The 16,818-nt window shown below is 37.9% G+C and overlaps 2 protein-coding genes across 3 annotated transcripts; both read left to right on the top strand.

Annotated features, from left to right (window-relative positions):
- Positions 1-1,197: 1,197 nt before the first annotated feature.
- On the top strand, positions 1,198-7,354 carry mlh3 (mutL homolog 3 (E. coli)). 2 transcript variants are annotated; one of them, XM_079589017.1, is made up of 13 exons: positions 1,198-1,534; positions 1,686-4,144; positions 4,225-4,326; positions 4,409-4,485; positions 4,600-4,704; positions 4,815-4,899; positions 4,975-5,043; positions 5,339-5,447; positions 5,575-5,734; positions 5,819-5,842; positions 6,583-6,661; positions 6,910-7,058; positions 7,167-7,354. In XM_079589017.1, exons 2-13 carry the CDS (start codon positions 1,687-1,689, stop codon positions 7,260-7,262), a joined length of 3,513 nt encoding a protein of 1,170 aa, XP_079445143.1. In that variant the 5' UTR covers positions 1,198-1,534; position 1,686; the 3' UTR covers positions 7,263-7,354. The 2 variants fall into 2 exon arrangements, with proteins under 2 accessions (XP_079445143.1, XP_079445144.1); XM_079589018.1 differs by lacking the exon at positions 4,225-4,326 and having other exon boundaries at positions 1,686-3,943.
- kansl2 (KAT8 regulatory NSL complex subunit 2) lies at positions 7,330-16,149 on the top strand. Its single transcript, XM_079589019.1, has 10 exons — positions 7,330-7,617; positions 8,402-8,654; positions 8,743-8,921; positions 9,503-9,617; positions 11,259-11,422; positions 12,870-13,036; positions 13,226-13,316; positions 13,989-14,242; positions 15,391-15,594; positions 15,701-16,149. The coding sequence occupies exons 2-10, from the start codon at positions 8,404-8,406 to the stop codon at positions 15,794-15,796; spliced, it is 1,521 nt and encodes a 506-aa protein (XP_079445145.1). The 5' UTR covers positions 7,330-7,617; positions 8,402-8,403; the 3' UTR covers positions 15,797-16,149.
- Positions 16,150-16,818: the final 669 nt, after the last annotated feature.

Raw genomic sequence — 16,818 nt, 5'->3', positions numbered from 1 at the left:
TGACCGAAGATACAAAACACTGACTGACTTGGCAGGAATTCAGGCTTTAAGTCTTAACTCAATTTCCTATTGATGCACTTCAGTTTCTTTCCAGAGCGCGCAGTAGCCTAATGCAGAGTGATAACCAAAACGCAACCAAATCCATTCCGTTGAACTACAATAAATGCTATGAGAAGGGAAAATGGTTCAGTGACGTTTTCATTAAGGTTTTCTCGCAAAACTTGCCGCTATTTTTTGTTGTCACTATAAATCATACCAATTAATAATATACTGATAAATTATGACACATCTTTATCTGTGAAGGTCACAGAGAACATGCCACTATGTCCCCCACATTCAGCAGCAACGCATTTCAGCACCCTGGAGAGCAGCACAGTAAAGATTTACTGCTGACCACCATCAACTCTCTCTCTCTCTCTCTCTCTCTCTCTCTCTCTCTCTCTCTCTCTCTCTCTCTCTCTCTCTCTCTCTCTCTCTCTCTCGCTCCCAATAAGCTGACACAATGTAGACTGAAATGGAGAAAGAAATTAGTTTTCTAGAAAATCTGAAATTTCTCCAATTTATCATGCTCAGTAATGTAGACTATTTTGTAAAAAAAGTTGTAACTGCTTTTTTTCTTTGCAAACCTCATAACATGCATAAAACAAGCTTAATTATCGATTTAGATTATTTATTGGCCCTATAATGTTCACTGAGTGCATTCTTTTTTCCCCTGAGTTTCATTAGAAGATAGAGAGATATAACATAATAAACAATAATAATGCACTAGATGTTAGAGACTTTCTTTGTGGAAAAACGTTCTTATTTCTATTCTGTCACTTGCTCAGTTTTATTGAGTTAAAAGCATGATAGCTAAACATTGTTATGATTATTAGTGTAGTCTAAGTGTAACTTGATTTTAACTAGGCTACATTAAATAGTATACGATATTATATTTTTTATTTCATTTTGTTTTTTAGATTTATTTAGGCTACCAATAAATCTTCTCTGATGAAACATAATCAAAGTAGACCTATTTATCAAAAATATGGTTCTGCAAAAACACAAAATAACTTTGGTACTTTTTACAATAATTCTATTTTCATTTGTATATAATTTCTAAAGTATGAATGTAAAATTAATATTTATTGGTGTTGTGAAGTATTTGATTCTTATTCATGACATCTGCATATTGCCTGGTCTACGGTCGCTTGCTTCACGCTGCTGCTTATCTTTGACGTCATTTCCGCTCAATCCGCTGCTGTTCACGTTGTTTTGATTGAAAGTAGATCGAAGAACCCATAACAGAAATAATGGTTGTAGCTACCACTTAAACGAGTTAACGAATGAAATGCCATGCAAACGTTATTTTTTATCATAAGTTGTAGAAACACCGTATTAAATTGAGTGCCTAAGGAAACCGTCTAAATGCATCTTTACGACAGTTAGCAAACTTACCGGTGTTGTTAACGTTACATGGCAACCGTCAAAGCTGACAGACGGCTTGTTTTCTGCACGTTCAGTCACAAATAACATCTCACAACCCACCAAAGAGGTATTGACGTGTATTAGTTATTATTATTTCAAATGAAAAGATAATTATACTTCTCTCATGTGCGTCGTTATTTACATTTTTGATTCATATTTAATTTTACATTTTCATCATCTCTGTGCATTAAAGTATTTTTAACATTTATGTTTTGTAGAATGATCAAGAGTTTGCCCCAAGATGTTCAAGCACAGCTGCGCTCTGGTGTTGCCATTTTCTCATTGCAGCAATGTTTGGAGGAGCTCCTATTGAACAGCATTGATGCTGGAGCAACATGTGTGGCTGTCAAAATAGACATAGAAGCCTGCAAGCTGCAGGTGATCGACAATGGCTCAGGGATGTGCCGGGAGGACATGGAGAGAGTGGGATTGCGATACAACACAAGCAAATGCAGCTCACTGGAGGATCTGGATAATCTCAGATTTTATGGGTTCAGAGGGGAAGCGATTTCCAGTATTGTCTCCCTTGCAGAAATGGTTGAAATGTCATCTAGGACTAAGCTGTCGGTGAAAACATACGTTAAAACCTTTAATGAAGCAAATGCATCGGATGTTTTAGAAGCTCAAACTGTTCGTCCCTCCGCAGGGACGACCGTGTCCGTCTACAATCTCTTCCACAACATGCCAGTCCGAAGAAAGAGAATGGATGCTGTTTTAGAAACCGAACGCATCCGTCAAAGAGTGGAGGCCATATCTCTGATGCACCCATCTGTGTCATTCACAGTGAAAAAAGAAAATTCGGCTCACATGATGGTGCAGCTCTCTAAAACAAGCAGTACCTATTACAGGTTTGTGCAGATTCATGGCTTGAATCGAGCCCAAAAGCTCGGAGAGGTCAATTACGTCCATGAGCAGTTCGAAATGACTGGTTATATCGGCCGTGAGGGACATTACAATAACAGCTTGCAATTCCTATTTGTAAATGGGAGGCTTCTTCTGAAGACATGCATTCATAAAACACTCAACAGCCTTCTGAAGAGAGTTAGCAGTGCTGCGAGACAAAACAACAGCCCAACCGCATATTCAGTAACATCGAGCCCCAAACAAAGAGGCGGATGTGATCTCCAAGGCGTCTATGTTTTAAATATCAAATGCCATTACTCAGAGTATGACATATGCCTCGAACCAGCCAAGTCACTGATAGAGTTCAAAGACTGGGATAATGTACTCATCTGCATTGAAGAAGGAGTAAAAGCATTTCTCACTAAGGAAAATCTGGTGACAGAGTTTTCCATGAATGGCAGCGATGGTCCATCAAGTAGTCCCTTGAGGAATGCAAAGACTCCTGTGGCAGAACAAAACCTCAGTGCTGAGCAAACACGTGAAAAGTATGACGCACTGACTGAAAAAAAGGATAATGCAATTGGTTTGGAAGTCTCTGGTCAAATGTTGGAACAAGCGTCAATAAACACCGAAACCTTTTCCAGTGAAGAATCAGACGCTGAAAAAGCTCTTCATGGTGGCGATTTGCGTTTGCAGACCACATTTGCAGTTGCTACAGAAATGAATAACAATCGCGAAGAAGATGAAAATACAATTTGTCCTAATATAAGCCATAATGTTTGGCCAGTTACGGTTAACAACAACAACATAAATGTGATGGGAAGCAAAAAAAACAAGATTTCAATTCTGGATGTGAAAGGGGCGCAAGATAGTTTAAAAAAATTCTGCTTCCCAAATAACATTTCTCCAAAAAAGAGAAAGTTGACATTAAATTACATTGATGAAGACAAACATGATTTTTATGGTACCAGCTCAAAGACTTGCAGAGCTGCACCGTGTCATAAATTAACTCTGTCTTTTGAAACAGGATCTCTTGACAAGTTCAAAAGGTTGTTTGGGAAGGATCCTGGCAAAAAAGAACAACCAAGTACAGCAAAAACAAGCCTTTTACAACCAGAATCCTCTAGAAATGCCAATGACTGCTTTGTAGGATCTACTTTGTGCTTAGATGATTTAGACAAGCCCTTATTGAGGAACATTTCAGATGCTCATTCTCCATATAGTTCTGAATGTTATGCAGAATCTTCACCATGGAACGAGGCAGAAAAAATATCATCGGCTGCCAAATGTTCCTACTTCAAACGGGATCAAATGGCATTCAGAGAGGTCCGCAGAGATACAGACTTTCTTACTATGGAAACGTTGTCTTTTCCAGCTGTACAAGACTCAAACTTTGAAGAAAAGTCCTGTGAATTAGAAAAAGAAACTGTTGATTCACTTGTCCATGATTCTTCTAAAGACAATCCAGTCTTCGCTCTGATTGAGCAGGACACAACAATACCGTCCTCAATTTTAGAAGAATCTCACCTCTGCAACAAAAATGTGCCTTCCTTTTTGGGAAGTGTGAGCAGTGTTGATGAAGCCAGAGTAACCTCTCAGCATGATCATCCGTGCAGCAACATAGGAAATGAAGGTCAGAATACAAATGACAGTGTTGAAACAACCCCAATGTCCAGCAGCTGGCTGGCTCATTATGACAGTTGCTTAGGGAAGCTAGTTTACATAAACCAAGTTACAGGGCTCAGCAAATACGACTCTCCTCCTGTGGAGGAGACTCGAGTGCCATGTACCACAGATGTCACTACCATGGCGGTCAGTGTTATTTCAAGAACAGGTGGGAGAAATTCAGAGAGACGTTTTTGGATCACTAATGTACAGATATTTATATTATAATCAGCTTGTCTTTGCTCATAGGATTTGAGTACAGGTGTTATCCATTTCACACAGACATTGTACTTCCCTTTCTGCCCAAGCCCAGAGCAGAAAGAGCTCTTAACTCAGGGAAAGACAGCAGAGGTACAGCTCTAGACTGACATCAGGACTGAAATCAGCTTTTTAGTGCACATTAACTAATTGGTTTTCTTGTTACTCTTTTAAGAGGATGCCCAAGGTCCCGATTCGTTGTCGACTTTATTCTCAAAATGGAGTAACCCGGTGTTCATGCGGCCTCCAGAGGTATAAAGACTACTGGTTTAATAAATTAAATAATTTAAGGATTTTTTTAATGTAATACGTTTAAAAATATATATTCTAATTAATTTGCCTCACACTAATAATTATTCTGAAAAGGTTGCTGTGGATGTAACCAGCGGTCAAGCTGAGGGTCTTGCTGTAAAAATACACAATATTCTTTTCCCCTACCGGTTCACCAAGAATATGATCCACACAATGAGAGTAGGTATTATACATCAACTCTTTCTGTGCACTGAGGAACTGTCAGTTACAATGGTGAAAATGAATCTAAGATTTAAACAAACTAATTTTTTTTTTTTTTTTTACCTTAGGTCATCAATCAAGTGGACAAGAAGTTCCTGGCTTGTTTGATAAATACAACAGAACAGGATGTGTCTGAAAGCAGTACAAATGAAGGTGCCATGGCCTGCAAACCATTGCATTGAATAGTGTGATGATGTCCTAAACATTTGTCTTTGCCTTCTCCTGCAGGACATCTTCTAGTGTTGGTTGATCAACATGCTGCCCATGAAAGAGTTCGGCTGGAGGGGTTGGTAACAGGTAAATGGTAATGATGTAAGGGTTAAGCACCAAATCAGCATGTTAGAATGATTTCTGAAGGATCATGTCACGGAAATTTAGCTTTGCCATCACAAGAATAAATCACATTTAAAAATACATATAGACAATACACAGATATTTCACAATATGATCAAATAAATGTAGCCTTTGAAAACATTTAAATATCGTACCGACCCCAAACAAAAAAAAGTTCATGTAAAAGCATTAAAAGGCTAATAAAGAGGTGCATAATTATTCAATGTATTTTTCCCACACTGCTTGTTGTTTGATTTAGACTCTTATGAGGATGACCCAGACACACCTGGAAAAAAGAGGCTGTGTTCTTCAAGTGTAACCCCACCCTTGGAGATTAATGTAACTGAGGAGGAATTGAGACTTCTGAGGTCAGTGCAGCTGTTTGAACATTCCTGATTCCATCGTCATCTTCTCTTTGAAACATGCATGTGTGTTCAATTAGTTCTGCACCTTTGCCAAAACAAAACGCCATAAATCTCTCTTTTGTTCTTGAAGGTCTTGTCAGGCCTTCCTGAGGGGTCTTGCTTTAGATGTAAGGTTCCCAAAGAGTGAGTCACTGAATGTGTTGTTGGAGAGACTTCCCACATGTTTCATCGAGAAAGAAAGCACAGAGCTCCGCCGTGGAAGGCGGTCAGTAATTAAAACCATTGCAGAGGTCAGACTCAGTTCTTATTTGTTTTTGTCTTCTTATTGTTTCAAACTCAATTTAGACTCATACACTGTATATTTTATTCTGTAGGACTACCTGCGAGAACACATTGAGGTGAGCTGGCATGTCCATACGTGATTTGCAGTTTGCAGTGCTGGGTAGATTGCTTACAGATTGTTGTCTATTAGTGAAATAAATTACAAATACCGTTAATTGTAGTTAGTAATGTAATCTAATACAGTACACACACATTTAAAGTTATATAATCGGACTAGTTTTTTGATTACTTTTAGACTTTTTGATTTGAATAGTATAATCTTGTTCCATATTGATAAAAAATACATAGAGAAAGAAAAATAATTATATTTTTTTATTAACAACAAAATGTACGGAAGCCCTGAACCGCAAAAATGAAACGATTAGAAATAAAATTAAAATTACATTACGTTAGGGTCTTCCAAGCTAAGGTTTGGGAAGGAACTGCAGAGGGTTTGTGAATTGATGAAAAGCAAATAAAAGAAAGAAAAAGATGAAATATTTTATTTGTTTTTGCCTTGTGGCCTCTCAATTTTCCACGTAATTATAGTCGACTGGTCTGTGTGTGCAGTTCCACAAAACTGGAAGACTGAAAACTGAAAAAATCTGCTTTTTTAGGAAAGAAAATTTTAAAGATAATTAGGGAGAATCGATGAATTCTGGATAATTTACTGCCATTTTATGAATATTAAGTAATAATGTAATCAATAAAAAAGTAACTGTAGTCTTATTATGAGTATTTTAACTACAAATGGGATGTTTTTGGAGCTTGAATGGGATATATTTATAATATTTTGTTCTTTTGACTCATATTGCAGCTTCTCCACTCAACAGGAAGAGCGAGAGGAACGCTGCCTCTGACCGTACATAATGTTCTCGCTTCACAAGCGTGTCATGGTTAGTGTTATAAATCCACCATTAAGTTCAACTTAAATATATTCTGTTATAGGGAACACAGAAACTGTCTCTCCCTTCTCCCATTTATACAAAAGAAGCCACAATGTGTCTAAACTTGTTTGTGTACACTTTGAGTACATTTAACGATTGTCAATTTTTGTTAGCTATTTTTAAGCATGTAGGCAATAATTAGCATTTTCAAAATATTCTTGTGCATATTAATTAAATGTATTTATTTATCTTAACAGGAGCAATTAAGTTCAATGACATTTTGAGTAAAGAGGAGTGCTGTAGTCTGGTGAGCTCGCTCTCCTCTTGTCATCTTCCTTTCCAGTGTGCTCATGGAAGACCTTCCATCGTCCCTCTGGCAGATCTTCACCACTTAGAAGATCAACAGGTATGTTTAAACTAATCTGAATTTTTTTTAAATTAAATTATTAACTATAAAAAAATAACAATTTATTTTTTCTAATATTTAGTGTTTCATTTTTTAATATCCCCACAGGATCTCCCCAAACCAAATCTGAGGAAATTGAGAAGGATGTACAAGTCATGGCAGCTTTATGGAAAAGATCAATCTCTTACACAAAACAAAGCATGAATCTATCAACAGAAAAACCTTCTACAATTATTAAATTATTTATTTTAGAGTCCGCCTGCTTCTGTTCATTGCTGGACTGCTTTTATTTTGTTACACTTTTTGGAGCATACAGTTGCTGCCAACAAAAACTGCTCTGCGGTAGAGCAGCCAATAATAAAGGACTATACTCGAGTGTGAAGTATTTTCCTCCAATCAAATGGTTCCTTACAAGGTTGTGGTCCAATCAACGTTAAACGTAGGAGGGCGCTAAAATGGATGACGTTCTTACACAGAGCCCATTGTTAGTGCATTGCGTTGAAAGCTGGAAGGGGCTGCAGAAGAGCTCACGTAAACGTTAACAAGTATTACCCCATAGGTGAGTTTTCTCGTAGAAATTATATTCTATAACGTACAAAACAGACTTAGACTCAATTGATGATATATATTGATTAATTATATCAGTTTTTGGGAGTTAAAATCAAGAGTATCTTATCCTCCCAATTCAAAGATGGCCGAACAGCAGCACTGACGTATGAATTTGGCGCTTTCTGCTTAAGATTAAAATGTCATTCTTATGATTTCTGAAAACGTTTTAGAACTCGTAGCTTCTGTTATGCTAACGTTGCAATTTGTTAGCTAATGCAAAGTTAAAGAAATTATCTATACGACTGTCTGAATGCTCTTGGAGTTTACTGTATATCCCACATGCCTTTACGGGATTTGAACGAACCTCGTGTGCTGATGTAACGTTACAGTAAAGCCTTAACGTTACCATGTTACGTTAAAAAATAAATTGGTATTTAAACGAGTTCTTGTTTATCTTTAGTAGATGTGCATAATCAAGTTGTAACCTAACGTTATGCTAAACTGACTTTTTGGTCCTTTTGGTGATACAGTCATGCCAATGAATTGCATCATTTGTTTATGGCATGTGTAGAAATATCAGGGATTTTGATGCGGATATAATGAAATGTTAAAATTTATTTTAAGAATAATTTTTTTGTGTGGTTATGCTCTAAGCGTCCTCTTATAAGCCACATTATTTTCTAATTTTATAAAATATTTATGCTGTAATAATGAATGACTGGGAATTCAGAGGACCTGCATTATGGTGTCTTTATTTGATTTGGTTATGCATGTTGACTTTCTCATTGCATCAGTGATGAACAGGATTCGGATCCATGTTCTGCCATCCAGCAGAGGTCGAGTGACTCAAGCTGCTCGCTCTCAAGAACCTCAGACCTGCTCCTTCACCCAGAGACCTTGTTCACAGCCTCGTCTGGAGGGCCTGGAGTTCTGCATCAAACATGTTCTTGAAGATAAAAATGCTCCCTACAGGCAATGCAGCTATGTTTCCAACAAGAATGGCAAGCGCTGCCCCAATGCAGCCCCAAAACCAGAGAAAAAAGAGGCGTGAGTTTGTTTACTCCCTTAGCATGGTTAACAAAGTAACTGGTTTCTATATTTTTTATTTGACTATTTATGTTTTTCTTTCTGTTAGGGTTGCGTTCTGTGCTGAGCATGCACGCAGAAATGCTTTGGTTCAACAAGCCCAAATGCGGAAGGCATCTGCTTCTGGACCGTCCCCTGAAGTTCTACTGTCTCAGCTCAGCGGCTATAGTCGGCCAGAATCTGGAGCTCACAGTCACGAGGGCCGAAGTGAAGCTAGCCGCATACTAGGTGAGATCTAATTTGCGTCTAATTGTGCTGTTACTTGCTTTTGGCCTTGTAACCATTGAGAAATCTCTTTAAGTGTGAATGTGATGCAAACAAACCTCTGTGTGTGAACTGATAACTAAAGTGACTCCAGTTTGGTTGCTACTCCAGGAGAAATTAACAGCAGTAAAAAATGTGGTATAAGCAACAAAAGACCCTATTATAATGCGCTAACAATTTAAATGCTTTTTATTTTTATTCCTGCTGTCTTTGAACTAACATCAAAGGATACTAACTAATGGTTTATGCAATGTATTATTTTGATGTAATCATTTTATGTAAGTTGTCATTTTTGGTTCTTTATTTTGTGATATTGTTTTCTAATAACCCTATCTATACATGTGCTTTTTTTTAATGGTGATATGTTGTGCCATTTAAACATTTATTTATTTATATAGAAATACTAAAAAGATTTGTTCTGCTATTTGACACAAATAAATGTTTTATAGATTTGAGCATACCAGAATAAAATAACGATACTATAACGGTATTTTGTTTTATGTCGTTTGTCGATATAATTTGTCTATATTTTTTTCCTTGTATAGATGAAGAGAGCTGGAGTGAGGACGAGCAGGATCCAATTGTTTTGGATCAGACATGGAGAGGAGACCCTGACAGTGATGCTGAAAGTCTTGATAGTGACCATGAAGACCCTTTGAAGTGAGACATTACTCAATTAAATTTTTTTATTTGCTTTGTTTTTGTATCAGTTTTAATAAATTAATGCCACCTGAGATTAGGGCTGCTCGATTAATCGTAATAACGTTTTCTGCTTCTCTCGCTTCTCCCGCTGATTATTTGTTCTGAAAACATTTATTTTAAACATTTCCGTTCTTGCATTGGTAACAAGCATCCACTCTCAAATCCTCCTTGGGGTTGCCAGATGTCAAGAGAATAAATCCCCCAAATGGAGATTTTCACTTAAAAGTATACATTTAGTTCACCCAAAAATGAAAATTAGTCCATGATTTACTTGCCCTCCTAGGTGTATGACATTCTTCTCTTTTAGACAAATACAATAACTCAAACGGCCACACGCAGTCTACTTACGCCTAAAGTGCAACTTGCGCAACTTGTGACGTCAAAAGTGGCATAGTGCGTCATGGCGTAGTGTGAATATCAGCATTACTCGCGTAAGTTGCGCTTTAAACTTAAGTGGAACCCATATGTTTTGTTTAGCTAGAAGCTAGCTATTTCACTTCATAAAGTTTTAAATATGGATATATTTCTTACACAATCGCTTCGCTTCAAAAGGCCTTTATTAACCCCCCGAGCCGTGTGGAGCACTTTTATGATAGCTTGGAAGAGCCAGTAAATTTTTTTTTAAATATAACTCCGATTGTATTCGTGTGAAAGAAGCATGTCATGTACACACTCGAGGGTGAGTAAATCATGGGCTAATTTTCATTTTTGGGTGAACTATCCCTTTAATCTTCTCTAAATCTAATCATGTGTACACTCCCTCTGCGCTGTAAAAAAGAGATGATGACAAACATTTATTTTGGAGTTTAGCTATGTTCATTGTGAAATTCTGCCTGAAAGAAAGCTGTCATACAGCCAGTCTGGCTTTGGAAAAGGAAGAAGGGTTCGGAGTTTTGCTGGACCAGATCTTTGCCGCTCTAAGTCACCTTCTTCGTTGCTCTGGTTGGTTGTAGCGCTATCCTATTGCGTGCAGAGGGATTTTGAGAGACAACCGTTTATCCCGCCCCTCGGATTAAGCCGCGTCTATGGAGAGTTGCCAGACTAAACATCTTGATGTAAGTCTGGCTTGCCAGGCTACCGCTCTGCTGCTCACGCGACGCAACTGCTTGACGCTCACGCGCTGCTCCTGCTCCTGGTGTGAGAATGCACTCATTAATTAACTTGCGCGCCACTCAGGCTTGCGGTGTGAAACGGCCGTAATTCTCGAGGTTTCCTACATGTGCATTCCGCGTGCACGTGTGATGCTGATGTTGCGTAATGTTAATCATGCAGCGCCCGAGTGCATTTAAATCGGCATATGTCAGACTGACCGACCAGTTGCCGGTCAAGGCCGTTCATGTGAAAATTGCCAGTTCCGGTCACCAGCCGATCAATCAGTGCGTCTCTATTAACTGTCAACTATCATAGTTGCTTAAACAAAGTCCATGTGCCACCTACAGGCCAAGATGAGACATGTGAAACGGCCCTTGTTACATGATTACCCCTTTTGATATATATACATAATAATATGATATGAAAATAATCATGATTATCAGTTTAACCATTATCGTGCTGCCCTCCCTGAGATGTCAGTTAATGAGTGTGACTTATTTTCTATAGGCATGCGGGTGTTTACACAGCAGAGGAAGTGGCGCTCATCACACGTGAAAAACTAATCAGACTTCAGTCCCTCTACATAGACCAATTCAAACGTCTGCAACACTTATTAAAAGAAAAGAAACGACGCTACCTGCATAGCCGCAAGATTGAGCATGAGACAATTGGTAAGGCTGCAGCTGTCGTTTTTTGGTTGCATTTATGTGTTAAAGGAACACTCTGACTTTTTGGGACTTTAGCCTATTCACCTTATCCCCCAGAGTTAGATAAGTCCACACATACCTTTTTCATCTCCGTGCGTGCTATAAGTCTGTTTGACGCACCCACCGCTAGCCTAGCTTAGCACAAAGACTGGATTTAAATGGTTGCAGCTAGCATACTAATCCAAATAAGTGACAAAATAAAACAAACATTTTCCTATTTACATGTTGTGATTTGTATAGTCACAGAGTGTACAAAAAACAAAGTCACATGAGACAGACATATTTTAACCGTATAAATACTGGGAACTATATTCTCTGAAGGCGAAGCACTGCTACTTGGGCGGAGTGATAACCGCAGCACCTGAGACGCGCCGTTGTTTCTTCTGTCAACAAAACCAACGTGACTATACGTGACCTCTAGCTCCGCTCAAGTGTTACTGGGACGACAGAGCACGTTCGAGGCAACAATACTAACATTACAGGGGATACATGGAGCCCGTAAACAACTGCAATAGTAGTTACCACCCTATTCATATAATAGTGTCACTAACGTTACATTTAGATCTAAGTTAGCTAATGGCACTGTTACAGTAACGTTAGGCTAAACATTTAAAAATATAACGGAACACTTACCGCAGCCGCTCCACTTTGTCCTGTATGTGATATCGATGGGATGGCCCTATCCTTCAGCACACGTTTCATGGTCCTTGTGGCAAATTCCATTTTTTGAAAATAGTCGTCCTCAGTGAAATGTACCGAGCAAACATAATGTCCCTTGATAATCTCATTAGGTGTGTTTTGATCAATATCCAGAGCAAGTAGCCATTTCTTCATCCGGTCAGCCTTTTTAATTGGAATTCTATGAAACATCATGGTATTACCTGGTCTCCCCTGTTTTGTCACAGCTCTTTACAATACAGCGAAAATCCATGATTGTAAACTACGCTTTTTCTATTTATAAATTGCTGACTCTGTTACCCAAACTCTGAACGAACTCTCTGCTCCTCACCGGCGGGTCTCAGGTGCTGCGGTTATCACTCTGCCCAAGTAGCAGTGCTTCGCCTTCAGAGAATATAGTTCCCAGTATTTATACGGTTAAAATATGTCTGTGTCTAATGTGACTTTGTTTTTTGTACACTCTGTGACTATACAAATCACAACATGGTAGGAAAATGTTTGCGTTATTTTGTCACTTATTTGGATTAGTATGCTAGCTGCAACCATTTACATCCAGTCTTTGTGCTAAGCTAGGCTAGCGGTGGGTGCGTCAAACAGACATAGCACGCACGGCGATGAAAAAGGTATGTATGGACTTATCTAACTCTGGGGGATAAGGTGAATAGGCTAAAGTCCCAAAAAGTCGGAGTGTTCCTTTAAGTCAACATTTAATATAATCAATTTTGTGATACAGGGAGCAGCCTGTTAACGGGTCCAGAGGGCCTGTCCATGAAGGAACGAGAGAACCTAAAAAAATTAAAGGCTCTGCGACGTTATCGCCGGCGCTATGGAGTGGAGGCGTTGCTGCATCGTCAGCTCAGAGAGCGAAGACAAGCGATTACTGAGGGAGGCACGCCACAGGTATGGGTGGACTTTCTAGTAACGTCTTATTCGACAATAAAAGGTTTCATCTCTACAGACATGAATGACATTTGATTTTCAGACTGTAAAATGGACATCAGTCTGAGCTTATTGTCATGCTCAGTAACTTTTTATTAATGTCATTTGTGCATCTTTTAATTCTTTTGTGTGTTTTTTTTTATCACACAGGCGATGCGTTTAGGGCAGAGATGTATTTCCTTTGTGGAAGGGACACGCTGTTCAAATCAGTGTCTGCCGATGACACGACATTGCGTCTCTCGTATCCTTTTTTGCTTCTGTTGTATCTATGCATGTAATGTTCAGATCTATTAAACTTTTTTTTTTCTGGCAAATAGAACAATTTATTTGGACTGATAATTTGAGTAGTTTGGTTGGGTGTATATATACTGTTCAGGAGTTTGGGGTTAGTAGGATTTTTTTTTGCTTAAGTGTCTTGTGCAAGGCTGCATTCATTTGATTAAAAATACCGTAAAAAACAGTAATATTGTGACACAATTGTTTTAATTTTTATTTTTTTTAATGAAAAACTGTTTTCTATTTGACTATATAATGTAATTTTATACCTGTGGTGTCAGATGCATTTTCAGCAATATTACTCCAGTCTTTTGAGTCACGTGATCCTTCAGGAATCATTATATTATGCTGATTTGGTGGTCAAGAAACATTTCTTATCTATGTTAAAAATAGTGCTGCTTTATCTTACACATGCTCTTGTAGCCCTGAATCAAGGCCTGCAGTTTGCTGTAGCTGTTGGTTTCAAACAGTGGCTTATACAAAAGTCTTCTAATGGTCTGTTTACTTCCCAGAATTATCTAATGGTGAAGTCCTTTCTGTTTGAAGGAACAGTTCAAGTTCTTCACCTCATCTAGCCTCCCATATCTTTATAAGTTATTTCCCCAGTTGTCCTTATCTCCTTAACATTTCACAATAGACATTTATCAAGATAGTGGCCAAGTTTTATTCAAGATGTGCCCTGGTCTGAAGGACGTTCCCTGTGATCGGCCTGTGCACATGGGACAGTCTGAGGAGCCCCGCTGTCCTCTGCACCTGTCTCTGCCTCCACCCATGTACCAGCCCGAGCAGGAGTCTCTTGCCCCGGAGCAGTTGGCGTCTGCGCCCACAGACATGTACCTCAGTGCTGCAGAGCTCCAGCCAACAGAAAATCTACCTCTGGAATTCAGTGATGTATGATTTGTGTTGGTTTTTCTCATTAAAACAAAAATCGCTGTGTGCAATTACTTTTCTTATGTGTTTTGGCACATCCCTTCACACAAAGTTTCCCATTATTAGAACAATGATGTCTGCAATCTGCGCTAAATTTGTTCACCAAAACCCCTTGCTCCCTCTTCAGATTGTGAGGTATCTATCAAGTATCTACATGCCAGCTAGCAGTGCTGCTCAAACATGTTCCCTGCAGTGTAAATCATATCCCGTAGCCTCACATGAATGAAAAGCAAATTAATCTGAATGTTCAGCAGTCATCTTCCTTTAATTTAGTTTCTGACATTTTTCTGTGCCCACAGTAAAACCTCTCATTTAATTTCATTTTTGGAAACGTCTCATTTTCCTGTTATGCCACAAGCTATTTATGTGCTTTGCCATTATTTGTTCCCAATGCCTGCTTTCAAAAACAAACAATATTGCAAATTTACCCATATTGCAGGATTTTTTTTGTTGGTTATTTGTTAATTAGATGTTGAGCTGTTAAGTAGATTTTTTTTTATTTCATTAAATATAAGCTGTTTTGCAAAACATGTTCACTTATAAATAACTGATTAGGCACTACAACTAAAACACATTTTTTAGTTGCCTTTAATAAATATTTATTTGAAGAAATGTGCTATTAATTGAGACATTTAAAAGAAAGTTTAAATGAGAAAAACATTTATGAAAGTATTAGTGGTGATTTGAACTATATTTGCACTATTTTTAATAAAAAGTTCTGATTTGTTTTGGTACATTATCATTGCACAAAATATGAATACTAAATCAGTTATCAGCCAAAAGCAGTTTTTTTTTATCTGATATTGGATTTCTCTCATTTACCAATTTTACATTTAGTTTACCTTTGCAGCATTTTTTTTAAAAATGTTTTAAAACGCTCAAGTTAACACTTAAATGTAATCTTTAGCAATTTTCATACTGTACAATATAATTTTGTAATGCCTAAATTGAAGCATTTAAATATATATATTTTTTTACAAAATAGCATAGATTTGAATATCAGCTATTAATTGGTTATTGACCATACCATAAAATTGTTACTGTGCTGAATTTAAATATTGGTGCAACCCTAATCATCAGTGATGTAATTAAAGTCTGTTGGTGTGCAGGATCTTGATGTTGAAGATGAGGGATTGCAGTGTCCCCCATCCCCCTTGCTGTTTGATACAGCGCTTGCATTAGAGGACCAAACCATCAGAGAGATTGCCGAGGCCCCCATGGACATACTGACAGGGACGGAGCATGGATATCTAGACGGATCTGACCAAGATGTTGAGCTCTCAGAGAGGGACAAGGTGTCTGTGGAAGATGAGGTAATTATCACTTGGAATACGTAAATGATGCAACCTCAGTGGTGTGTCTATTCCTTGCAATGACAAGTGGGCATTTAAGCACCAGAGCTACTGTCTTGTTTTACAGGTTGAATCTGAAATACTTGAAGCAGTTGGACAAGCGGTTCCCATGCTGAATTCATCAAAGGATTCTGACACGAAAACAACAGATGCCTTATCCTGAGCACCTTGTGACCTGATTTTCTCAGCTGTTGTACCCTTGATATTTCAAACAGTTCAAATATCTATTTAAAAGCCATATTCCGGAAGTCTGCTTTCATCGCAATTTAACCCAACATTCTCTTCACTTAAAATAGCACAATGGCACATGTTCTGATATAGATTGTAAGTGTCTTCTGCACAGCAGTGACAGTATATGCACATAGTTTGTATTTTGTAAGGCAAAGATGAGGTATGTGTTTAAGTACAGAAAGTCTCCAAGCACCATCTCCATTTTTATCCAGCACATTTCTGGTTCCATATGATATTCATGACTCATACTGGGATTTGTTCACTAAAATAAACCTTTACATCTCATCTTGCTCGTGTTAATTATAATTTTGCACTCATGAAAGAAGCTCCTCTGGGACCGTCAGCGTTTCCACGGTCTTGGAAAACCTAGAAATATCAGGGCATTTTTATCATCAGAGTCATTTTTATCAATTCAGTTATAAAAACTTTTGACAATTTTGACAATTCAGTCAAACTGGTTCACAGAAAGATTCATTAGTGATTTTGTTATGTCAGAAATCCTTGTACAGTAAACACAAATGACTGGAAAGGTCATGCAAGTTGGTGAAAAAGAGTGAGAACACTGGACACTGTCTGGATGTTGAACAATTACTAGTTGAGCTCCCTACTTGGAAAATTAAGCAGTTAGTTTGATTTGGAACATGGTGGCTGGCTATTAAGTAGAAAAGATTAGTTGAAAATAATACAGTTTTGAATTATATATATATATAATATTTGTTATTATATAAATAACATTTTATACAATTAAACGCTTAAAAAGCAAAAAATTAAATAAAAACAAATGTATGAAGATTGGCCACAGAACACTGAATTGCATTTCAATCTTGAAGGACAAATATACAGATTCGCTGCTTAGTCACAAGTCATGATTAATGCAATCACTGCAGATGCGTAACGAAAATAACGCGATGACACCGTAGCTGTATAAAACAGACTGCTTTAGCAAATAAAAAA

The sequence above is a fragment of the Phoxinus phoxinus genome, assembly GCF_949152265.1.
Source record: "Phoxinus phoxinus genome assembly, chromosome: 18".
In the NCBI taxonomy this organism is placed as follows: domain Eukaryota; kingdom Metazoa; phylum Chordata; class Actinopteri; order Cypriniformes; family Leuciscidae; genus Phoxinus; species Phoxinus phoxinus.
The sequence above is the reverse complement of the archived record's forward strand: the minus strand, read 5'-3'. Positions and strand labels throughout refer to the sequence as shown.